This window comes from Oncorhynchus tshawytscha, linkage group LG05 (assembly GCF_018296145.1).
Source record: "Oncorhynchus tshawytscha isolate Ot180627B linkage group LG05, Otsh_v2.0, whole genome shotgun sequence".
NCBI lineage: Eukaryota > Metazoa > Chordata > Actinopteri > Salmoniformes > Salmonidae > Oncorhynchus > Oncorhynchus tshawytscha.
The window spans coordinates 47,452,630-47,478,645 of record NC_056433.1 but is presented as its reverse complement, the minus strand read 5'-3'; the positions used below and the strand labels follow the sequence as shown (position 1 = coordinate 47,478,645).

Below are 26,016 nucleotides of genomic sequence, written 5' to 3'. Positions count from 1 at the left end.
CACCCCTAATCCACTGCAGAGCACAGCTGTGATATGTATGTGCCCGCACACACACACATGAATGATGAACCTAACATTTTGCTAATGACTAATCAACATTACCATAACAAGTGGATGACTAACTCCTATAAAAAGCTTTCATTAGCCTAAGAGACACTTATGCAAGGATGAACAAATGTATACAGATAGTTGGACCATACAATAAACATTTGACGTTGGACATGATTTAATATTTTTTTTTGTAGGCTATAGTTCTAAGTTACTGTATGTATAACAGGATAACAGTATCGAAAACTGTTCTGAAGCTTTCTGAAATTGTAAGGGCCCCAGAAGTTTTGGGGCTCCTAGCTGGCCGGTCTCCCAGCCCCGCCCCGCTGTGTGGGGGAGAAGTGAATTGAGAGAGCGCGCGGCTTTGCCAGAGGGAGCGAACCATGTGCTGAAGGAGAAAGAGAGAGAGAACCACCGTGACTCAAAAAAAAGGGGGAAAATCGATCATGTCAGCTCCACTGATCTGTACACCACACGTAGGAACGAGGGAAGAGCGACAAGAGAATTTGGCCTTTTCACAACAGCAACCCCAAACAACGCAGGAATAGCAGCAGCAACTTTGCAACTGATGCGGTGTCTCCGTGTCTGCACTTCATGCTTTGGTAGTGGCGTTGCGAGGATGACGCGATAAGCACGCATCAAGAAAGCAACTTATCCTATTGATAACTTTTGCCAATGAAGGAAGCGGAGGACAGTAGCCACGGACGACATTAGATAATTGCTTTTGTTCCAGCCTCAGATTGTGACTGACCGATGAGCAGAGCAGGACACATCTTGTGAGCCAATGGTTTTTCACGGTCTTGGATTTCTATCGCGCGGCTGCAACATTGTGATATTTTGAGTTTCTTCTGGAGGAACAAGAAGTGGTTGCTTGACTGAAACATTGTATCTCACAAAACGGACCTGAAACGTTGAGTTGAATGGACATCGTTATGCGCGCACATGTGGAGTAAAAAGCATCTTGATTTGGATGACCCGTAAATTGAAGGACGGTAGCAGAATGGATGGGTGAGAGTTATATTTACGACGACTAAAGTTTTAGAAAGTATGCCATGCCGGAAAGGAATGGATTTAAAGGACAAACGACTGTAGGCCTATATTTGGCGTCAATGAAGATACAACAATATATGATGAGTGTCGCGCAATGTGTTCAAATAAGGCGTTTATCAATTACAGTCATTGAAGAAAATGGATTTTAATAGTTATTGGAAGAGCTTGCCGTGCAAAAGGAGAGCAACGAGCTGAGTCAAACTGTGAATTAACAGAATTGATGAACCTTTATGGAACATAATCTAATTTAACCCCATAGACACCGCTGCATCTGCTTGGACTTCTCACTAGTGTTCTCACGAATGGGAATGTATACATTGTACATCTTCAACTGAAGACGAACAACTGCAGCTGGGAGCACCTGGAATTTGAATGTGGACTGGAAACAAACCTCGTGCAAGTTGAAGAGCACCATGTCTATTTAAACAGCAACCAGAAACACATGATTGTACTTGTATCAGTATAAGTTACAGACAACAACGCGACGAATTATATAGACTCTGCCTATAATGGACAAGAACTATTTAGCTTTTCAAATGGAGTTGACATTTATGGTTGTTGCCCTCTTATCTTGGGTCGCGGTATGGGCTGACGATAGCAAGATTATATCAGACAGATATGCAGTCTACTGGAACAGCACGAACCCAAGGTAAGGAGTTGTAGGAGTCAACTTTCAGCGATGCCAATTTACATTGTTGGATAGATCATTTGTGAACCCCGATAAAATAGCTGGACATTTAGACTAAGCTAAAGAAAAATGCCTCACAAATAGCCCAGCGCATTCAAAAGCTCATCAACCATGCTCACCTTTAAGACGTTTTCCCCTCAACTTCAATTCTTTGAATAGATGACGTTAAAGTTCCTTCTTTAACTACAAATACTTTGAGTTAGGGAGATGTGCTTGACCTAGTTATGTATCGTTCTAGTTATGTATCCCATGTTTTGCTTCCATTGTAAGACCTACTTACTACATCACTTATAACTTCTCTTGTTTTTACCCCCATTATCACATCTCTCCCAGCTGAGTGTAAAGCAAGTCCCATTAAACCAGGATTTCACTTGATTATAACATCTTGCCAAGGCTTTCGCGTTTCACGTTCACAAACGTATCACATTGAATTCAAAATGCATTGTGTCTGTAGTTTGTCATTATGAAGTTGCATTTGAAAGTGTGATAAAATACTGTAGGCCAAAGCAAAATGTGATTTCCCCCATCCCCCTTTAAAATAAGATTGAGTAAAAATCTCCACTAAGACACGCAAAACTCGGTTTAGAGGCAGACTACATGGTTATACACAAAACTAAAAAATGTTGTCAAGTCATTTTATTGACACGCAGCAAGGTTTTGGTCTCCCATGTAGAATATCCCGTACTTGTTTCATTTTAGCCCCTCAGTTCACTCCGGTGCACTATTGATATTTTGGCCTGGAGCTGTTGGAACCATTTTGAACATGAACTAGTTCTTTCCAGTTAGTTAATTACTGGAGGAAGGTTAAGATCAATGATAGAAGGAAGACATTAAGTAAGACATTCCATCAGTATTGAGCTCTTGGGAAATTGTTTGTGCTTGACCCTTGCAATATTCTACGCATTGGAATTGTGCCAGCACACCCTCGAAAGATTGAATCAAACTTCATTTCTTGTCAAGTTTAGAGAGCAATTTGTTGTAAAAAAACAAACAAGTTCCCCCACAATTGACAAAGATGATGTTTGTGTAACATAAGCAAATTTCTCAAATCTCCCTAGAAACCAATGTTTTGTTTAAGGCAGGGCACAGATATAAAAAGGAAAGAAAATGAAATATGCCTATGTATTTGGTGCATGTTGAATTCATTAGTTATTTTCCTTCCTAGAGTGATGAGAAAAATAATAGTGCATACATAATGGATTACAATGCAACACGAACCATGGCTGCTTCAATACTTATTTGCCATACTGGAAATAACTTGTCTTGACTCTGCAAAAAAAAAAATTACATCATGAGTGTTTTGAAGCCCAAGTGGAGCTTTTTGGATAACAGTGAATTTTCTACCGAGTCACATGACCGTGATATCCGATGCTTCCTTTCTGACACAAAATCATGTGAGAACTATTAGAGTCTCACACTGTATATCTCTATTAAAGGAGCTTGAAGTTGTGTAGGGCATCGATAGGAGTGACTTTGGCACTAGGCATAACAGGGCTTGGATCCTGAGTAGGTTGTATGATGTGGTTTATTTTTTAAAAGTCAGTTGTTAAGTGGTGTCTTTTCCAATAGCAATCATAGAATGCAGTAAGCGGAATTGTAAAAACTTTCCTCGTTTGCCTAAACATTCAAAATTTAAAAAAATGTGATGGCAAAGGCAATATGCATGTCATATGGATGTAATATGCTTTCTTTTTATGACATTGGCAAACATTTTGTTGGTTGAAAACAAAAGAACCAATTTGAAAAATGGTTTAGGCAGACATTTTGGAATCCTTTGAATTAGCCTATACCGTCCTCCAATTAAATGGTTGTTGAAACAGTCCATATGTAATATCCGTTAATTGTTGGTCTGAGGTGTGTTTCCAACAATCAGTGATGTGGTTTACACTGTGGGATAGTAGCGAGGCTAGAAAACCGGATGCATAGTAAGGATTAAAAAGGGGAAAAGACCGGTGAGACTTTGTTGGTTGCGAGTGAGGGGCCTTAGTGAGGGAGCAGAACCACTGGCCTACTTTGCTCTACATCTCTAAACAATTGTTAGCCAAAGATATATATATAATTTGCATCACTAATTCAATACAAATAGCATAATGACGCATTAGGTGTATTAATTGGTGTTTCGGTGTACCGTGGTTCTATTACATTGAAATGATTTGATATTGACCTTAAGTAAGACATGTCAAAGTATAATATGATCTATACAAAAGTATAACATGCATTCAACAAAAATGATCCGGGCCACTGTTGATGCATATTGCAGTGTCCATTACAGAATTGCTCGTTTGAACGGTCCAATCAAGTCCTTAAAAGGAGGTCGCTATATGTATTGATCAGTACTTAAACCGTTAACATCGCTTTCAGGTTTTTTTGTGTGTTGGGGGTGACTTGTCTGTAGTTCATTATTGGTGCATTTTAAGCTCCGTTGGAAAAGCAATTTCAGTTCGTCAACATCTTTCTGATCGCCCGAGTTCCATATGCAACACTCTTGAATTTTTGTAGATGCTCAATTAAAATTGTATAATAAATGGTGCACAAAAAAGTGGATCAAATGCACCCCAAGAAAATGTGGGTTTATGAAAGGAATTTAGGTTTGTCATCAGTTGAACGGCCATTCCGCTGCTAATGACATCCCCCTTGTGTTTTCGTATGTGTTTTACGTATCTGGTTTTCGGCATGTTGCAGTTGCTATGTAACTTACGAGTAAATTGAATGGCTATGATCTATGCCACACGGAAAGCTATTAGAACGATATACTCTAAGAAATACTATGATTTGATACTGTGGTCTTCCATTTTGCCTACTAATTTAATGCCATGCTTTGCCATTCCATGATATCTGCTTTCCTCATACCGTCCCCTCCGTTCTGACCTAGTTTCGCTGAGGTTATTGGGGAGTATTGAGGGGAAATAGTAGTGGTAGCTGGCCTGTGAGGACACTAGATTATATTGTACTCAATGATTATATTTTTTTAGGAAGCTTTGAAGTCAACGATGAAGGGAATACTTTTCAAATCATGAAAATAAGCTTCAGAGGGTATAACCTTGGAGTTTTTGGATAGTAAAACATTTCTGTGCAATGGTGGCTTGGGGTTCCTGTAGGTGGCGTTACATCGTTTTTGCTCTGCTCGGCAACGTGGTCCGCCATTTTCTCATTCGTAGTAGGAAGACCTTCATTTATGCTGTGTCGAGAGCCAAGACAAAGAAATGACATGGACGATGATTAAAGATGGTAACCAACAGTTTAAATGGGTCAAATGTTTTTATGCGGAATTGAATCTGGTTTGAACAGTCAAAGATTGATTGGTGTTGACAGATAGAACTATCTTGAAAATGTAATTTAATAAGGAAATTAGGAACTTTAACCTCTTTTTACACCAATACATATGAGTAATAATGAGTTCTGTGCTTTAACCTCATACTGTTGAAAGTGGAGAAGCATCACTCGGCTCCATGCCAAAACGAATGGACGAGTGGAGAGTAACGGGAAACAATCTCATGTTTTCTTTCCCAAAGATCTGCTCGCATTCACAAATGGACCGTTCTGGGGAAAAAAGTCCTCTATATTCAAGACTTGAACCACTGCATTGAAAGACCAAGTCAGTCCCCCCAGGTTCCCCGCGTATTATGGGAAGGCTTGCAAATTTGACCAATCACCACACTATTTCTGAATTAAACACTAAAATCATCGCAATATTTTCACATAATATTAACCATCACCACAGTACAAAAAGAGCGCTCGCAAATTCAAACATTCACGGCACATTTTCAGCATAATATGGTTCAGTCAAGCCACACAAACGTTTTCCCTCGTCAGCGCATTTTCGCGACAAATTGGACAGAATCATTACGTATTGCCGTGCAAAATGTCAGAATTGCCGCAGCAAAATAAAGCCTTTTCCCCATCAAATATCACAAACAAATCTCTGCGAAATCGTGGAGGAACTGCCATGTATCTTATCTTAGAGCAGTTTGCAGAAATGTTAATATGTACTTTTGTATATATTATTGCTGTAGAATTTATGTTTTCGCTGTTTAGAAAGGTGAAGTTGCGAAAAATACATGTTTCTCATGGTTCACACAGTTTGGATATAGTAGGGGTTGGCTGTCCTCAAAGTGTTTCTTTAGAACACTGTTTGTACTGTTTGTACATATAGTGCAATAGGTTGTGCGTTACTACTCAGGTGTAGCCGATTTTTTTCCTATTTGTTACAAAAATAAAACATATTTGAATGTAAAGTTACATTTGTTACTGTAGAAATGAAATTCTTGCTTACTGTTTTAAGGCCTTCAGATATAAGGATATGGCATTGAATTTCAAAGTGCAGTGTATGTTGTTTCTCTAATGGGGTGTTGTATTGAAACCGGACTGTTCTCCCGCAAGCAGGGAGCAGAACACTGTCGTAAATCTTTTGCTAGTTTACTACTCATTTGGCATTAATTCCATTTTTCAATTTAAACTGGACAGCACTTTATGGGCCACTTGCCCTGTGTGTGTACAATTCAGCATCACCCATATGCCCCCCGTAATTAATTCACGGTGTCATGAGAGTGGCGGCTTGCAATGCCATCTCAACTTGAATTCGACCTTTTCTGGGATCACATAATGCACTAATTACTGTACTGCTCAAACTCATATCCCGTTTTAATGGGAGATCTGTTTCCTGAAGGTAAAAAATAGAAGCCTTTTTACTCACAAGCACTTGATGAGATGAGCATGGACGTGAAATTGAACAGGCTTGAGTTCTCGTGACAAGCTTGAGACTATGGTCTACCCCATTGGGCTCGTTGTTGTGGAAACACTGACATTTTCTCTCAGTAATATACTGCAATTAAAAATCCGTCATGGAGAGAATATGTTAAAAGTATATACGTAATTGTTTTGTCTTGATAAAATTACCCTTTTCTTTTCTGGACTGGGGAATAGGCATTTTCCATGGCTGAGCACAAGGCTCAGCATATTTGTTAGTTAGGGAATTCGATTTTAAATGAAAAGATTGTCTGCTATGTTCACTTGTACAAAACACAGCCTCCTTTTAGCCAGCCCTAATGTGGAGCCATGTGGACTGCCGTCTCATTTATACAAGATGGGAGGCCAACTCTATTCGTAGCTATTCCAATGAAGGTTCCTTGTTTTCATCACAGGTCATGAACTAGTTTGGCTCTGAATTTTCAAATTCCTCCTCCAAGGCATTTTAGGAACAGACTAGTGAAAGACTATCTGGGAATAAAAGGTTGACTGAGAGAAAATCAACTTTTTTTCGCAAGAAAATACGAGACCATATTCCCATCTTAATGAAAATGAAAAGGGGAAAAAAGTTTCACTTCCAAATCAGCAAATTGGCCTGGAATGGAATAATTATTTTAACATGGAATTGGCCATTAATGGCCTGACACAATTGAACATTAAATGGCTCTAACATCTCATTAAAGATTAAAGTTGGTGCATAATATCTACAAAAGCAATTGGTATGAAAGATGAATTCGCTAATCAGTAATCTAAGTTCAAAGCTTCATGAAATAAAATGACCCGGAGAGTGTGTAAGCCCAAAGCCTGCTTTATTTGGTAGGACACTGCATTTCATGTCCAATGATAATCAAGGTTATGCTAATGTTGGACATGATGAATCGCCTGCTTTACAGTCCTTGTCCCTACGGACAAAAAAAAAATCCCCATTCTTCAGTTGTTGTATCTGACAAGCAGTGATAGTTTTGAAAAATCTATAAACAATCTTCTGACCTAAGTGTAGTGCTTTGGACTTTGGCTATTTATATTTTCTTCCCGAAATTGCATTAGATGTGTCAGCGATTACCCATTTTGACTCGAGACAAGAGTGTATTGCTTTTCGCTTCTATTCTCTCTCTGAGATATGGTGAACAAATGTAGAGTTTCGGGTGACTCGGGTGTCCCGTTTGTTCAATCAGTCTGTCACCAACCTCCCTTCAATTGTACCCCCACCTGTGTAGAGACACTGAGAATGGCTGTACTGGTCACATCGGTGGCAGACAGTGAACTAGGTGGCGAGTTTTGTCGGCCTTGTTCCGCATGGCTCACAGCAGCCCGTCTTGCCGCCGGGATCTCAAATATTGATGAACGACGAGTAATGGCTGCCGTCTCATTTATTAACCATAGCTTATTTTATTTGTTATCAAAAAGGTAAATAAAGACCCCTTTTGCCGTTGTTTATTTGATGTTTCTTGTTCTTCCCGACAGTGCTTACCAGCACTTCATCAAGCCTTATGTACTCCTCATGCATTTTAATGCCAGACCCACATTCTCTTTCCACATAGGCAGTCTCGTGTATCAAGAGAGCTAGAAACGTTGAACTTTGCCAGGTGTTCTCAAAAACTAACTGTATCCACCACGAGAATGTTCCAAAAGGAGGGCAAACAGTGAAAATCTCTGTGTTACTGTTAATCAGGGTTGTGAATAAATCCCCCTAACCACATACTGCATTAGTTACACTTGAAATGTGCAGACTGGTGAGGCGTTCTCTCCACCTCTCTCAGCCCAGGATAGGCCTATGGCCTTTAGCGTTCCACATCTCTGTTGCCATAACAAGTCAGTAGTGGGGTTTATTTCTTTTAGCAGATTTAAGGCAGATTGGTGTTACCCTTCGAAAGCCTCCCGGGATGAAAGAGCCCAGCACCTCGCCTATTCTCCTGTCCTTGCTTTGTGCCCTGGGCCTTCTGAAACTGGTCCTGCATTATTTTTGAACGTTGTTGGCATATTGCTATCATGTCTTCTAATGCTCTCCTCCCATTTATATGTAGACCTTTTAATGTGATTTACCGTGTGAGGGATATAAATGTAATTCTGTTCTTGTATTACTTTACCGCCAAACACAATAAAGCCGGACAGCAGTTAATTGCGTCAACATCCTAATCGCTTCTTGCTTGTAAAAACAATGCCCGGCGTTTGATAAATGTAATGGGTGTTGTCGAATTCGGACGGGCCCCGCTCGTAAAAGTAACGACGGTGTTTCCCTAATTGATCCACGGTAATAGTTTAGGTTTATTGATGCACATTGGGCGTAAAGCTCTGCCTCTCTCTTCATTACCCCTTCATCAGGTTCTGATTTGGCTTTTTATCCTCCAGCAGAACATCATTTGAATGAATATAATGGAGAGTGGAGATGCTCCTTCAGAACTGTGAAAGGCATTTTCGATCGCTTTCGGGTCAATGTCCTCCTCTCGCCCATTCGTGTAGTGTTATGAAGTGGTGGATTTACTTGTGGTGGATGGAGCACCCTTTCAAAATAGGACACCACTTTTGTGTCCCCTTGGTTTCCGCACCATATTCAATCACGGGGGGGGGGGCGCGTTACGTTAATGGCAAACTTTCACGGTTGAATGTGTAGGGAAACGTCTCTCAGTGATAAGAGGGCAGGGGAGCACATTAGAATGCAGGCGGTCAAGGAGACAGGAAGACTCCAGCAGGACCAGCATATTGCTCCCAAGTCTTTTACCTCTTCCCTCAAAGAGATTTTTCTTCACCATACATTTCTTTGACCGCGGACCAATTGAATATATTGGTCATGGAATTGGAAAGGATGTTGCTACATCTGTAGGGCCATATATATATATATATATATACATGTATACAAGTAAATAATCAAACATGCAACTGAATCAGTGAAGTCGTAGGGATTAGCTCTACTGTTTTGCTGAAGCAGAATTACTAGCCTCATTGTCCTTTCCTCGGACAAAGATGAACTGGCTTGAACCCATGAGTCTTTTACTATGCTACCGACGTTGCACACTTGCATGTGTTTTGATACGCGGACTTGTTTTGATTACACTAACATGCCACAATGGAAACAAAATCAACACTCCTTCCGAGTGATAAAATAGTGCACTTCTGACTGTAGAGAAACATTTTTTAAGAAGGGTTTAACCTGTCTCTGAGAAAGGATTTGTTGTTGTTCTGGTGTGTTAATTTGATTTCTGTGAAAAGGTACGCAGGAATTTATTATCACAGATGTGTGCTTTGAATTGAAGTGCTAGTTCTGGATTGATGCATAGATTAGAACACTCTAATCATGTTTATATCACCACATAGAAGGATATGCTTTACTAATTAAACAATATTTCCTGTGTATAATTGTCCAATCCTCTCCCCCCAAAGGTAGTCTTGTAAACTTGACCCAAATGGCGGCCAGAATGTAAAAGAATGAAGTTAGGCCTATGTATATTTAGGCTTCAGATATTTGCATAGTTTATACATGGGTAATAGGTCCATATCATTTTATTGATTGGTTGGAAATTGGTCAAAAATATTTGTATATATTTGATATTCTTAGCAATGGATGATATTGAACTAGTATTTTTTTTCGGATTAAATTGTGATAATATCTTAACGCTGTCTTTGTTGTACATTTTTTAGAAAACGCTTTGAATTATTATTAACATTTTTACTATTCCATTTCTATATTGATCTCCATTAAATAAATGCTCGATTTCTGGGTAACATACAGAGGATAATGTAGTTAATAATTTAGAGCTTTTATTTATTTATATTGACATGTTTTCACTGTTTTGATATTGATTATTGAGTTCAGAATGCCTTCCCACCATAATGTTTTGACAAGGAGTATCCTACATGTTGCATTAATTGTCATTATTTGAAATATATGTAGCATATATCGTCCCAAAAAATCCTCGTATCTGCTTTTTTTCGTACATAAGAAAACAAAAAACAACATACCTCAATTTTATACTATACGCCTTACACTTTATACATTAGTACCACGACATAATCTTATGCATACATGGCCTACAAAAAATAGTCAGCGCCATTAGGACAACTTGCTTTTAGCATTAGTGGCTATCCCACAGAATTCACTGAGGGTAAGGCATTAAGTAGTGAGTGAACAGTAAAGGGGTCATGCAGTTCTTCAGTTGAATCTGAAATAATGAATTAGCGAGTTGTTTATGAATGTATACAGCAGTTTATTTTGCACTTTATAATGTAAGTCGAAAATTCTTAGTAGACAATGTTTTTTTTTCTTCTTGGGCATTATTCTTACCGCCAACAAAAATAATAAATAACAGTTAATGCTATTGAGAAAAATGTTTGGAGGAACAAACATTGACCGCAACCCCCAAAATATTTATTAAATATATGTGTACACCCATCATTAACACTACATCATTAACATAATTAACACTACAATCTTAAAAGTAAAGTTTTACATTTTGACCATTCTACAACTAGGTGTAATCATATTTCTGAACTTGATATTTAACTAGTTATTGAGAAAACACATACCAGGAGATCTGAAAACAATATTTACCTCAGGATAGAGTTAGCTGCCTGATGTGTGAATTGTGGAAATTCAACTAAAGACACAATGAGGTTGAATACAAGAGCCTAGTCTCCTCTCATTCAGTGAATGTCATTTAGATCAGGTTTACGTACTGTAAATGAACATGAATATGTAGGCTTACAACCACAGCAATACTTTGGCTACAGCAAAACAAATGTTTTTTGTTTTTGTTTTGGATGCTTGGATGATGTTTTAGCCTAGATTTGACAGTCATGTGTGGTGTGACCTGACGGTCTTGGTAGGTCTCTGCAGAACAGCCATTGTGCCTTGTAGGCCCTCACCTGTTTCTTCTTAGCATGGCGTGACTGTGTGACGGGGTGAACGAGCGATGGCTTTGGCACACATGGTTCTGTCTTCAAGTGAGAGGGTGGGGATTTGCTATACCACAGTGCACAGTAAGCTTTGACCTTCAAACAACTGGAGATTTGGAGAGAGAGAAAGGAGAAAGAAAAGCTTGTGAAAAAGTGGAGCATTGCTCCCATGTCATCTGGGAGACTTCTTTCCTGAATAGCAGACATGTCAAGCCTGTCATTCACATGGACCGAAAAAAGGGCTTTTATCTGGGGTCTTGGGGTTCGGTGGGCAGGTGGAGGGGAGGAGTTAGGTACAGACAGTACAAACAGAAGTAGCCAACACTTAACCTGCTTAGGTGTACTGTACATTGTCGCCAATATTGAATAGAGTGTTCTCAGATGCTGTATAGTGTAGTCTATTTCCATGAGTTCATAAACTACTAATGGTGAATGAGGCCTTATGAAGGTAATATGTAATTCTCTTAGACCATTTTTTAAATTAATGACAAGTAAAAATGAATAAAAAGCCTTCCATTTTGCTCTACAATCTCATGATTAGTGGCCTCATGAAGGAACTGGTCATTTATAATGTTTTGGCTTCATATTATGGATGCCACAATGCCAGAACAGCATACATTTTCCAAGACGTACCTTCTGAGACACAGTGCCTTCAGAAAGTATTCCAAAATGGGTTGTTGATCATTGCTAGACAAACATTTTCAGGTCTTGCCATAGATTTTCAAGTATATTTAAGTCTAAACTGTAATTCGGCCACACCGGAACATCCACTGTCTCCTTGGTAACCTGTTAAAGATAGGGCTGATTTACTGCCCCCTTTGGAGGAATTGCGTGCCCATAGTAAACAGAAAAAAAATCTGTCAAAAATTGCTAATATATGCATATAAAAATTATTATTGCCATAGATTTTCAAGTATATTTAAGTCTAAACTGTAATTCGGCCACACCGGAACATCCACTGTCTCCTTGGTAAGCAACTCCGGTGTAAATTTGACGTTGTGTTTTAGGTTGTTGTCCTGCTGAAAGGGGAATTAATCTCCGAGTGTCTGGTGGAAAGCAGACTGAACTAGGTTTTCCTCTAGGGTTTTGCCTGTGCTCAGCTCCATTTCATTTATTTTTTATCCTGAAAAACTTCCACACACCTTAATTGCAAGCATACCCATAACATGATGCAGCCACCACTATGCTCGAAAGTATGGTGAATGGTACTCAGTAATGAATTGTATTGGATTTGCCCCAAACATTGAATTGCATTGCCACATTTTTTGCAGTATTACTGTAGTGCCTTGTTGCAAACAGGATGCATGTTTTGGAATATATACCCATATATGTAATATATCTGTTTCTTTGTAGTGACTGTGTGTATTGATTCACCATTCAAAGTGTAATTAGTTACTTCACCATTCTCAAAGGGATATTCAATTTCTGTTTTTTTTGGACCCGTCAACCAATAGGTGCCCTTTGTGAGGCATTGGAAAACCTCCCAGGTATTTGTGGTTGAATCTGTGTTTGAATTTCACTGCTCGACTGAGGGACCTTACAGATAATTGTATGTGTGGGGTACAGAGATGATGTAGTCCTTCAAAAATCATGCTAAACTCTATTACTGCACACAGAGTGAATCCATGCAACTTATTATGTGGCTAGTTAAGGCCATTTTTAATCCTGAACATATTTAGGCTCGCCATAACAAAAGGGACAAATACTTATTGACTCAAGACATTTCAGCTTTTCATTTGCAATTCATTTGTAAAAACTTAGAAAAACCTAATTCCACTTTGACATTATTGGGTTTTTCGTGTAGGGCCTTGACATAATACTAAATGTAATCCATTTCAATCGATTACATTTCAATGGATTACATTTCAATAGATTACATTTCCATGTGGAAAAAGTCGAGGGGTGTGAATACTTTCTGAAGGCACTGTATATTGTTGTCAGAGAAGGTGTTGTATAACCCACTGTGAAACCCTCTGCTGTCCCAGTGTCTTGTGAACGTTTGGATATCTCATTCCCTCTTCATAAATTGGCATTTGACAACATTTCAAAATAATTTCTTGCATCGCAAACTTTTTAACAATCTCTCTCAATCCCTACAGAATGGGAAATGGAATTACACTCCCAAGTTCCCAATATTTTTTTATTAGGACTCTGACGTTTTATGAATAAGTACATCATCCAGCGAGGATGCTTGTGATCCGGGAAAGTGAAAAATGTGAGAAATGAGAGACGAGAGCTTAAAGCTGCACAAAAGGATCGTTTTTCACCCGGCGTGGTATTATGGCCTTTTACAATGCTATCGGGACAGTGATGTGCTCCGAATGTGAACTGACGTCAGCTATGGCACAGGACTTTGATATCAACCGAGGTGATTTGATTTCAGCAACTGCACGTAACGTACTGCCGCTTTTTTTGTGTGAGCTCTTTTTACCCTTCCAGTCGCAATGGTAGGAATAGGCTGACATGGATCCTTTAATATCACCTGCACAAAGGCAATCACATAGCAGGTTGCAAAAAAACCTTGAAATGTTCAGAGTTTCTTGTGACACTGAAGTCCTGAATCACAGAGAAACTAATGGAGGTGACCTCCTGACTGAGCTGTGTTGGCAGGCATGCCTCTTCAGAGATAGAGAAAGAAAGAGCGAGAGAGAGAGAGAAGGGGGATGGAAGACTGTTTGAAGACGGGGACAGTGGCAGTAACAGGAGAGGGAACATGACTGGTGTGACAATGGAAACCCGAGCCAGGGCCGCCACCACTCATGTTCCTAAATCTCTCTATGACTAGGGGCAAGGAGCTCCAAAAGTGGGTTACCAAAAGCGGCGAGGGAATCGGTGCAGTTTTTAAGGTTTAGATAGGCTTGTTTGGGTTTCAGTGTCTCAATTTAGGAAGAGTCGAGCTTGAAAATGGACCAATTGTTTAGAAATGTGCACAAATGAAAGATGTGAACACAAAGTGTAGTAACATAGACATTATTAGGAACACTAACATGCTGGAGCACTGCTGCTTATGACTGCATGCGACTACAGTTGCCTTCTATTGTTTCTTCTTGGTTAAATGATTCAGCACAATTGACAGTTTCAGCATCACGCATGGCATTGTACTGTGTATGAGATACTAGTTCTGAGCACATCGAGGGAAGATTTAAAAACATTGTTTTGAAAACCTCATACGCACAAAGATGACTAGAATTGAATGAAACTCCCTTCCCTATTAATCTGCTATTTGCCCCTTTTGGCCCCACACTCCACGACAACACGTAACATGTCTAAGCATCTGGCACATCTCTAGTGCCTCAGAAACACATTGAACACTCCAGTATCTTCTCTGTATGCCGGTACAGTAGAGAAACATGAATACCTAACAATACCGGGGTGAGATTCTAGGTGTTGTGTGAAACTCGTCCTGCGGTAATCCTGGTGGCGGCGGGATCTCTCGGCGCTTGGCCCTCGCTCCCGTGCGATGCTAAAGTGCAGTCTCACCTCGGGGCGGCGGTGAAGCCAGCTGAACATCAGGATATGGGGAGATTACAGAGCCTGTGGAGTGAGTTTAAACAGGATTAGCCATTCCAGCTCAGGTGCTACGCTAATAGGATTAGGGAGTCCCTTTTCTTGTTCATCCCAGCGTTAAGACGAATTACGGGCCCCCAAAACAAAGGTGTATATTCGGACGGCACAAGGACGCACAAGGGATAGACAACGCTCTTAGGGGGGGGAGGGGGATCCCCCTCACATGTTCTGAAGGGAGTGACCCCCATATTGACTGTCACCCAACACTTTGGGGGTCCCCTTAGTTGGCGATGGAACTTTAATTAGTCCATGCATTTTTCAGGGCACAGAAGCCACTTTGCTGGAGGAAGTGTTTTGAGCGATGATTGCATTGTTGCTGACGGTCCCGATAGCCCTTTAAAGATTAGTGCTGCTTAAAAGACAAACCCACTTACAGGATGGAGGAACAAAGTTGTTTAATGGAAATGCAAGCATCTATTCTAAAGGATGGCCTTAGTAATACGAATCAGATTTTTGTTTTGTTTTATTGGAGAATAGAAGCACATAGCCTTTCCATTTTAGATGTATTATCCTTTGATTTCAATGACAGTCTAGTTTATTATACCATTTAGTTTCAGCTGTCAGAATAGTCTATTTAGCCAACCTGTCTTTACATTTGGTTAAACGACCTTGTAGATATGGAGTGTAAAGCATTGAGACTTATAATGCTCCCTTAGAGCTTAGTGGTCACCATGACTTCAAGTAGTCTGTATCTCTACACATTTGAGTTTCTCCAATCATGATAACTGTTATCGGTCCAATTCCACCGGAGTGATCCCGTATCAATTTCCCCATCACTTTAGATATAATCTTGCTAGGGGGCGGTTACTGTGATGGGCTGTGAAAAGAGGAGCTGATATCTCCTTTGTGCCAGTTTTGTGGGGGCCAACAGGAGAAACCGTAAGGGACCTCCACCTAATCCCGGGGTTTAGCCTTCAAAAGCCACTCTTTTCTGAAAGGCTTTGAGGTTCTTCACACAACTCTCTGCTCCGCAGCCCTTTCTAATAGGAGGGGTTCACGTTTGCCGAAGTGGGGAGGGCTTGTTCGTTTAGGGCGGGAAGAGAGGCACTTCTGGGCTGGCGTAGCTGGTTATCTTCTTGAAGATCCTGAGGGGGAATGCCATTGGAGGATAGCAGGTGAAGCTGCTCTGAGTTTTCAGAGGCCTGCTTCTCACCAGTTAGACAGGACTCCCAGGGTCCCCCTGCTAGCTGGAGGGAGATCCATGTTCTGAAGCTAGGCCTACATCTGTCCCTCAAAGCCTGGCTTGCCTGCTTCTCTCTCCTCCTGTAGAGATTCAGAGAGCTATGTGAAGAATGCACTGTTCATTTAAAGCACTTAGCACCTACGCTCAATGAGGAACCATTAGGTCTGCTCTTCAATACCCGCCTTTCATTTCGCCCCGCCTCATTGGCAGCCTACACAGTGTGATTTTGTTCAGGAATTGACGTAAACACAGAAGGCTGAGTTGCCCACGACCACCTTTATCTCACCGCATGGTTCTCCAACGAAGATTGCTACATAAAGGAGGGTGATCGCCCCAAACCCTCAAAAGAAATACGCAACCGTATGCAAGTAGTCCTTTGTCTCAAGACTGCTTTGACAATTCACACCCTAAAAGCAGCAGTGTCTTGGCTTAGGTCTCAGGGAGGGCAGCCATGACGACAAGCCTAGACCCTGAAATACTACCTCGGCACCACCTTTCAAGACTGATGGTCCATGTGTTTTAGCTTTGGGCTTCCTAGACGAGCTTTATCACTCCCCGCTTCTTAGCTTAAGGGGGTTAAGGTTCCCTGTCAGTCCAACAGTCAACACAAAGCAGAAACCCCATCTGATAGCAATCTGTCAGGGCACAGAAATGAATTCTCTAGGGTTGGGCTTTTACTTCATTGACTGATTAGAAGTGCATTGATGAGTAGTATGCAGTCAAATACCTTCAATTGAGTGTCATTTGTATATTAGACAATCATGCAGCTGAAAGCAGGGTAAGTGATTGATTATTATGAAAGCAAGGCCACGGCCGTGCTGATGCTCAGTTCAGACCACAGCTGTCAATACAAATTTTAGAGATGCTCATTCAGCAAACCTGTCAATGGCGTATGCGATGGTAATATTGACGATCATGGCCTTGAATAGTATGTCTGGTGGAATTGTTCAATGAGTGTCATTTGTGGTAAATTTGAGCTTTTTTCTCAGTTAACTTAACAATCAACCTACAGGCTGCAGTACAGTCTGGCCTTTGCTATTCAGCCTGTTGACATCTGTTGCAGCATATATTTTTTGAAATTTAAAGACGAGGAGGAGTCTTGATTTTTTAATTTGGTTTTGAAATGTATGTTTGGAAACACTTTCTAAGAGCTTCCATATAAAACATTTTAATAAACACCTACTTACATTTATAAATGTTGGAATACAAATGTATTAATAAAGCATAAACTACTTATGAAAAGTGTATTCATGGCTTAGTTATGAGATACTTCATTATTTTAGAAAGCGTTACCACATTCTCTCCCCCTCTAAAGTGAGGAACCAACATTAAAAGAAACGTGGTGTGGTGCACCCAAGCTTGGTTCCTTAACCTCAACCAATTGACGGGTCACCCTTTAAGTTGATTGTGACTCTTTTGAACCGAGGAACCCGCCTCATGTGCTGTGACCCGCTCTCATTGCACTCTCCCCAGATACTTCATTATGACAGAGATCCTTCAGAAATATTCAAGGCATCTGATGGGGTCAGGACGTGGCAGCCTTTCTTCCCCGTGTCGTCCAGATGCTTGGGGTTCATTGAGGATGCCAGCGACCAAGAGGGCACTTCCTCATTACCTCCAGAGCCGGCCTCATTAACCCTCCATGCAGCTGGAAGCACCACAAGCAGCGCCAAACTCCAACCCCCTTCGTCTGAATCACCCTCCAATTATCCAGATAGATTTTTACCCTCGCAGGCAGTGCAGAAATGACAACCTATACTGTGTGGTGCTGTATCGGCACTGTAACACCGACCCCATGCATAGATTTATATCGTACGATGGCTGTTTCTTATACACATGTAATATAAGACGCAAAGCTGGTTCTCACCACCTGTTGCCATTTCAAACTGACTAATTCTTTTTTAGACAAATTTAGTCCGATATACATACAAACTCTGAAATGGCCATGCAGTGAAATAATTGTGACATGTTATGAGTTGGATTGATATTAATCTTAAATCTACGGAGGCTTTGATTTGAGGTTTTATTTCGTAAAAGTACATTTTCCCCTTCATTTTTATGAGCTGTTGATTGACATCAATGTTTTTCTTGCTAAGACCTGTGATTGAAACGTACAAACGGTATATAGTCCCTTCAGATTAAACTTCTTGACCCTGCAGTCTCTACATTTTGTCCTTCAGGGCCTATTTGTATCTGTCTGAATGCTCCATGAATCGTAAATCACCATTAAATCTTGCAGTTGCTTATTAAGTCTGTCATTCAGACAAATGTTTGACCTCATATCTCTCGTGTCATGGGGGCGGGGGGGGAGCGATGTTTAGTCTCGACGAGCGGAAACAGTTACTTAAAACTACTTGGATGCTTTCCAGATGGTGAATCCTGCGGTTCTGAAACTCAGAACGTCAACATATAGTCTTTTGTCTCCATTTGGTGGATCAAGACAATGCATTTACTTTGCCTCCCCCAAAATGATTTTAAATTCTCTAACGAGTCACGTTGTTGTGTACAAAAAAGGCTCAAACCCCCTTACACACAGACATCCGCCATCTTACACACCAACACACTTGTAACTATGTATATTGTTGTACACTACAGTATGTAACTTTGTAAAACAAAACGGTAAAGTCAATCAAATTGTTTTACTCGTGCAACGAGGAACTCCACAAGTTGATATCTATGGACAGATACACATTACCTAGGGTAGTTTAGAACATGTACTAATTCCATATCATTGAAACAAGCAGAATCTTTTCGGAGCTTTGCATTGTTGTGGAGCCTAACGCTTTTGTAGCATTGTGTTTTAAACCTCTGTGTCAGAAAGGAAAACCATTTAGAAAAATAAAGCCGGGAGATATTCTATGATCCTAGTTTGTTCACTCATTTCCCTCTCACTCAATCCATCGCTGTCCCAGAATAACCCCTTGTATAAATGTATTCCTGTTTTTTGTGCCAGTCATTCAAACTGCCTTGTTACCATGACATTGTGACAATCACTCCTCCGGCAATAGAGGATCTGAAGGGCTTATATGCTACACTACACTCTGCTACTGTAACTGCCTTCTCTGCCGGCAGCTGTGGTCACATCGTTAGAAAAAGCACTCGCCATTTCGCCTGTGTGCACCTTTTTAAAATAGTCTTCATGACTCCCCCCCCAAAAGATAATCTGTGGTCTCTATAACTGCTTGCTCAAGCGTAGTCCAAATAACTTGTGTTTTTGAATTGCCACTCGGTGTAGGCCGTGCGCATTAGTAGTGCCTGGGAGAGAAGGCATTTCATGGGTCATTACCGCTGTTCATAACCACACCTAGTGAAAAGGACTTTGCAAGATGTGGCCTTCACGGGACCCTGTGACATACTGTCTGATGGCCTGGGCCAGTTGGAGCCCTCCAGGGGGGGGCAATGCACTGGTCTTAAAAACAAAATGCTTACGTGGCGGAATATGGGAAGCTTTTGGCGGAACTTCCGACGCCAGAGTAGTACGTGACGATCGGGGGTTGTCAGGGAGTGTGTGTGTATGGGGGGGTATCGTGTGTGCATTCTTTTGTGAGTGCGCGTGTGTGTGTGTGTGTGTGTGCGTGCGTGTATCAGCATGTGTGTGTGTGTGTGTGTGTGTAAGACTAACAGACTAACAGTGTGGTTAATGATGCAAGGGGGAAGTCTAAGCCCCTTTCCCCCAAGTCTCTTTCTCACTTCTGAGATCCAAGGTAAATAAGCACGAGGAGGGCTGGATCAGTGTGAAGAAGAGGGCTAAAGCTCTTCCTGACTGGGTCCCTCCATCCTTCACTGCTCACAGAGTGCAGTCTGAGGTTCATGACTCCCTCACAGGGTCTACTGTAAGGCCTGTGTGAACGAGTGTGTGAAGACCTCCAGGGAGCTCGGGACCTATCCCAGCTTTCCCTCTGAATACCAGCCGGAAAGGGGAAAGAGAGCGAGAGAGAGCGAGAGAGAGAGAGCGGCGGTATTCCGAGATTTTAGAGGACTGTTTTAATCTGTCGGTGGAACGGGACAATTAGGGTATCCTCGGAAGCACTGGGCCAGTGAACCCTTTATGGCAGAGGCTGCTCCGTACACACTGGGATTAAACCGGCCGAGAGGGACTTCGATGGAAGGGTCTTTTCTGCCACATTAGCTTTAACAAAGAGGATTACTGTGGTCTAGGAAAACCTCCTGGTCCCCAAACACACACACACACCCACCCCAACCCCATCTTCTCCTCCGACCCTTGCCTGCGTTCGGCGGTTGCAATTAACTGGAGTTTCCTATTGAAAGTTAAAGGAAAGGGTCAGACTCTATGAGAAAGCCCCTGTCCCATCACTGCTGTAATTTGCGAGAAAGGGACTTTGGTGTGTGTGTGTGTGTGTGTGTGTGTGTGTGTGTGTGTGTGTGTGGTGGGAGTGTTAAAGGTCCAATGCAGCCATTTTAATCTCAATATCAAATCATTTCTGGACAACAATAAAGTACCTTACTGTGATTGTTTTTCAATTAAAATGTAAAAAACATTCTCAAGCAAGAATTTTGCTAAGACTGTCTATCCAGCAATGCGGGAACATTCCCAGAACGTTAGCTAAGATTCCCATTAAGTTCTTGTAAGGGGTTTTAAGAGAATATTTTTGACCACAAAATATTTTCCACAAAATGTTTTAAATGAAATATCGTTGGAATGTTCTCCTAAATGTTGGGCACAACATCTGTAACCACAACCATAGAATATTCCCCAAAAGTTCTCATTAGGTTTTCAGGTAATGTAATAACACAATGTACCAGCTGGTTCTGTGAAAGTTCCCAAAACATTCGTTAGGTTTGCGGGAAATGTTCGTATTACACAAAAACTGTCCAGTTGTGGTGATGATTGTGGAATGTTTGTATTAAGAATTCACCTGATGTTGCAAGAATGTTCCAGGAACACATTTAATCTGTTTTTTAAAGGTTCGCCAGAATGTTTCATTAGGTTATGCGAACAGTCTTCTGGGAACATTGTGGGGACATGACAAAAGATACAGTGCCTTGCGAAAGTATATGGCCCCCTTGAACTTTGCGACCTTTTGCCACATTTCAGGCTTCAAACATAAAGATATAAAACTGTATTTATTTGTGAAGAATCAACAACAAGTGGGACTCAATCATGAAGTGGAATGACATTAATTGGATATTTCAAACTTTTTTAACAAATCAAAAACTGAAAAATTGGGCGTGCAAAATTATTCAGCACCTTTACTTTCAGTGCAGAAAACTCTCGCCAGAAGTTCAGTGAGGATCTCTGAATGATCCAATGTTGACCTAAATGACTAATGATGATAAATACAATCCACCTGTGTGTAATCAAGTCTCCGTATAAATGCACCTGCACTGTGATAGTCTCAGAGGTCCGATAAAAGTGCAGAGAGCATCATGAAGAACAAGGAACACACCAGGCAGGTCCGAGATACTGTTGTGAAGAGGTTTAAAGCCGGATTTGGATACAAAAAGATTTCCCAAGCTTTAAACATCCCAAGGAGCACTGTGCAAGCGATAATATTGAAATGGAAGGAGTATCAGACCACTGCAAATCTACCAAGACCTGGCCGTCCCTCTAAACTTTCAGCTCATACAAGGAGAATACTGATCAGAGATGCAGCCAAGAGGCCCATGATCACTCTGGATGAACTGCAGAGATCTACAGCTGAGGTGGGAGACTCTGTCCATAGGACAACAATCAGTCGTATATTGCACAAATCTGGCCTTTATGGAAGAGTGGCAAGAAGAAAGCCATTTCTTAAAGATATCCATAAAAAGTGTTGTTTAAAGTTTGCCACAAGCCACCTGGGAAACACACCAAACATGTGGAAGAAGGTGCTCTGGTCAGATGAAACCAAAATTGAACCTTTTGGCAACAATGCAAAATGTTATGTTTGGCGTAAAAGCAACACAGCTCATCACCCTGAACACACCATCCCCACTGTCAAACATGGTGGTGGCAGCATCATGGTTTGGGCCTGCTTTTCTTCAGCAGGGACAGGGAAGATGGTTAAAATTGATGGGGAGATGGATGGAGCCAAATACAGGACCATTATGGAAGAAAACCTTTTGGAGTCTGCAAAAGACCTGAGACTGGGACGGAGATTTGTCTTCCAACAAGACAATGATCCAAAACATAAAGCAAAATCTACAATGGAATGGTTCAAAAATAAACATATCCAGGTGTTAGAATGGCCAAGTCAAAGTCCAGACCTGAATCCAATCGAGAATCTGTGGAAAGAACTGAAAACTGCTGTTCACAAATGCTCTCCATCCAACCTCACTGAGCTCGAGCTGTTTTGCAAGGAGGAATGGGAAAAAATGTCAGTCTCTTGATGTGCAAAACTGATAGAGACATACCCCAAGCGACTTACAGCTGTAATCGCAGCAAAAGGTGGCGCTACAAAGTATTAACTTAAGGGGGCTGAATAATTTTGCACGCCCAATATTTCAGTTTTTGATTTGTTAAAAAAATTTGAAATATCCAATAAATGTCGTTCCACTTCATGATTGTGTCCCACTTGTTGTTGATTCTTCACAAATAAATACAGTTTTATATCTTTATGTTTGAAGCCTGAAATGTGGCAAAAGGTCGCAAAGTTCAAGGGGGCCGAATACTTTCGCAAGGCACTGTATGTTCCCAAAATACAAAAACTGTCCAGTTTGTGCGGATGATCCTACAATGTTTATTTTTCGGGTGCAAAAACAGTCAGCTGATGTTACAAGAACATTCCTAGAACAATTGCTCTGTTCTTTATAGGTTCCCAGAATGTTCCATTAGCTTGTGATAACATCGTGGGGACATGACAAAAGATATGTTCCCAGAACATAAAAACTGTCAAGTTGTGCTGACATTCAGATAATGTTTGTATCAGGGTTCACAAGACATTCCTTTGATGTTGCAAGAATGTTGATACAACAGCCTTTCTGAGTTCTTGAAATGTTCCCAGAACATGTAATAAGGTTGTGGGAACAGTGCAGGTCGAGGTCGGCAAGAGAGAGGTTCCCAAAACACACAATATGCTCAGTTGTGATGACATTCATACAATGTTTAAGTTAGGTTGCACAGGATATTCCCTTAATGCTGTAAGAATAAAATAAGGATGTTTTTATGACGTTCATAGCATATTTGTTTTAGGTTTAACTTAATATTCCGTTGGTGTTGACGCAATATACATTTTATATTCTCTTCGAGGTCTTTAGAACATGTTACATTTAAGTTGTAGCTAATATTACCACAACGTTGTCATTTTTTAAATTTAACTAGGCGTGTCAGTTAAGGACAAATTCTTATTTTCAATGACAGCCTAGGGACAGTGTGTTAAATGTCATGTTCAGAACGGGGCTACCCGCCGCCCCAATTAATAATAATGCATAATAACTCAGGTTAGCAAACATCCCTGTTATGTTTCCAGACTTAACGGCATTTCTCATGTGAGGACTGTAATTGTACGTGATATAGCGACACATGGCATTTTCATTTCATTCATAGGACATTTGAACTGCATTTAATCATACAAACACAACCATATATACAACCGCATTTCTGACTGGATTTATAAATGTGGATCAAATAAATAATAATATCCTCTCTTTTACTGGAGTACATCTGAGCCCCCCCCCCAAAAAAAACATGGTTAAAGATTATGTGGGATTGAACCTGCAGTCTTCAGCAAGATCATTAACCACCAGAGAATGACACAGAACACAATTTCAGAGTCATTAAAATGTTCCTTTCATATGCTGTGTACTTATAAAACGGTATTTTACGATTTTTTTTCTTCATCACGTGTTGAAAGTCTTTTTAGTTGGATAGGGCTTTGTTTAAATAACTTGTATTCTTGTGTAAAACAACTTGACCCCTTTTTCAAGTTCAAAATCACATTTCACAAGACTTTCGACACAAGATGAAGAAAGAAAATCGTAAAATACAGTGATACAAGCACACAGCATGTGTCCGTCCTGATTGACCATATTTGGCCGAAAACCCACAAGTCTGCAGATATCTTGGCTGAAGGTAGCCTAGCGGTTAGAGTGTTGGGCCAGTAACCAAAAGGTTGCTAGATCAAATCCCTGAGCTGACAAGGTAAAGATCTCTCATTTTGCTCCTGAACAAGACAGTTAACCCATTGTTCCTAAGCTGTCATTGTAAATGAGAATTTGTTCTTAACTGTCTTGCCTAGTTAAATAAAGGTAAATGTTTAAAAAAATTATCCCCTGGTGCAGATGCGTAATGATCTTTCTGAAGATTGCGGGTTCAATCCCACATATTATTTAACCATGTTTCTTTAAAAAAATATATTCTGCTGAAAGAGAGGATGTATTTATTTCATCAAGATTTATAAATCCTGTCAGAAATGAAGAATTTAGACAACCTGTAAAAAAAAAATAAAAAAAAATGTTTGTACAAATTGACTGTTCAACTTTTAAAAAATCACACCCAATATAATTCCTACTTCGAGATGCTTGATATGGTCCCTCCCGACTTATTTTTCATGATCTGAAAAGCAAAAGTGATCATAGATCAGCATTCATAGTCTTGGATATGGGCCCAGAAGTATGCAGCATATAAAGAGGCTGGTGGAAGTGATGGTGAATAACCCAGTTACCAGCATTTTCCTTGGGTTAGTTTTGTCTAAGCATGGAATTCTCCATTGACCATACTGCCATGGCTTATACAACGAGTTGTGGGTCCAATCCCTGTATGTGCAGATTGTCAACATATGAAGTGTAAAATGTATGGCTGTGTCTGTATGATTTAAGGCTGTTCAAATGTCCTGTTAATTGAAATTAAAATGCTGTGTGTCTTAATCACCTACAATTACAGTCCTCAAATGCAGATTGACGTTAATTCTTGAGAGAAACATAATGGGGATTCCAATATGCTTTAATAAGGAGCTACAAATTTGCATGCTGAGAATGTTGTGGTAATATTAGGTCAAACTTACAGATACAATTTTCAAAATGTTTTGAGGACCTCCAAGACAAGGTAAAATGTATAGTATGTAAACATCAATGGAATGTTTTGTTAAACGTAAAGCAAATATGCTACCAGCATCATAAAAACATACTTATTTAATTCTAACAACAAGGGAATTTCCTGTGCAACCTAACTTAAGCATTGTATGAATGTCATATATATGAGCATATTTTGTGTTTTGGGAACCAATCTCTTGTAATGTATCCGCACTGTTCCCACAACCTAATTACATGTTCTGGGAACCTTTAAATAACTCAGAAAGGCTGTTGTATCAACATTCTTGCAACATCAAAGATATGTTGACATTATCTGAATGTCAGCACAACTGGACCGTTTTAGTGTTTTGAGAACCTATCTCTTGTCATATGCCCACAATGTTCCCACAACCTAAATAAGTGTTTTTGTAACATTTAAAGAACATAAAACATGTGTTCAGATCAGGCAAATGGTTTTTGTAAACTAATAGAAACATTGTAATAGTAAGCACAATTGGACCGTTTTTGTTGTTTTGGGAAGATATCTCTTGTCATGTCCACACAATGTTACCACAACCCAGTGAAACATTCTGGGAACCTTTTAAAGTACAGGCAAAATGTGTTCTGCATTTTTTTGGCACCCCGAGAGAAACATTGTAGAATCATCTGCACTACTGGACAGTTTTTGTGTTTTGGGAACAATTATTTTGTGATGCCCTCACAATGCTCCCACCAGACTGTTCTCCCACGAGCTAATAACACATTCTTGGAACCTTTAAAGAACAGATGAAATCTGTTATAGGAATGTTCTTGGAAAATTAGGCAAAAAACGACAGGACCGTTTTTGTGAACATTTCCCACGACCTTACAAATGTTCTGGAAATGTTCACAGAAG

The 26,016-nt window shown here is 40.3% G+C and overlaps 1 protein-coding gene across 2 annotated transcripts in view; it reads left to right on the top strand.

Moving 5' to 3' along the window:
* The first annotated feature begins 382 nt into the window (after positions 1 to 382).
* efna2a (ephrin-A2a) overlaps positions 383 to 26,016 on the top strand; it is a 124,399-nt gene continuing 98,765 nt past the window's right edge. Inside the window, exon 1 of one of the 2 annotated variants that reach the window (XM_042322001.1) lies at positions 383 to 1,747. In XM_042322001.1, coding sequence (XP_042177935.1) covers positions 1,608 to 1,747 — 140 coding nt within the window. In that variant the 5' untranslated portion in view covers positions 383 to 1,607. The remainder of the gene's footprint in view (positions 1,748 to 26,016) is intronic. The other variant, XM_042322000.1, reaches the window with a different exon arrangement.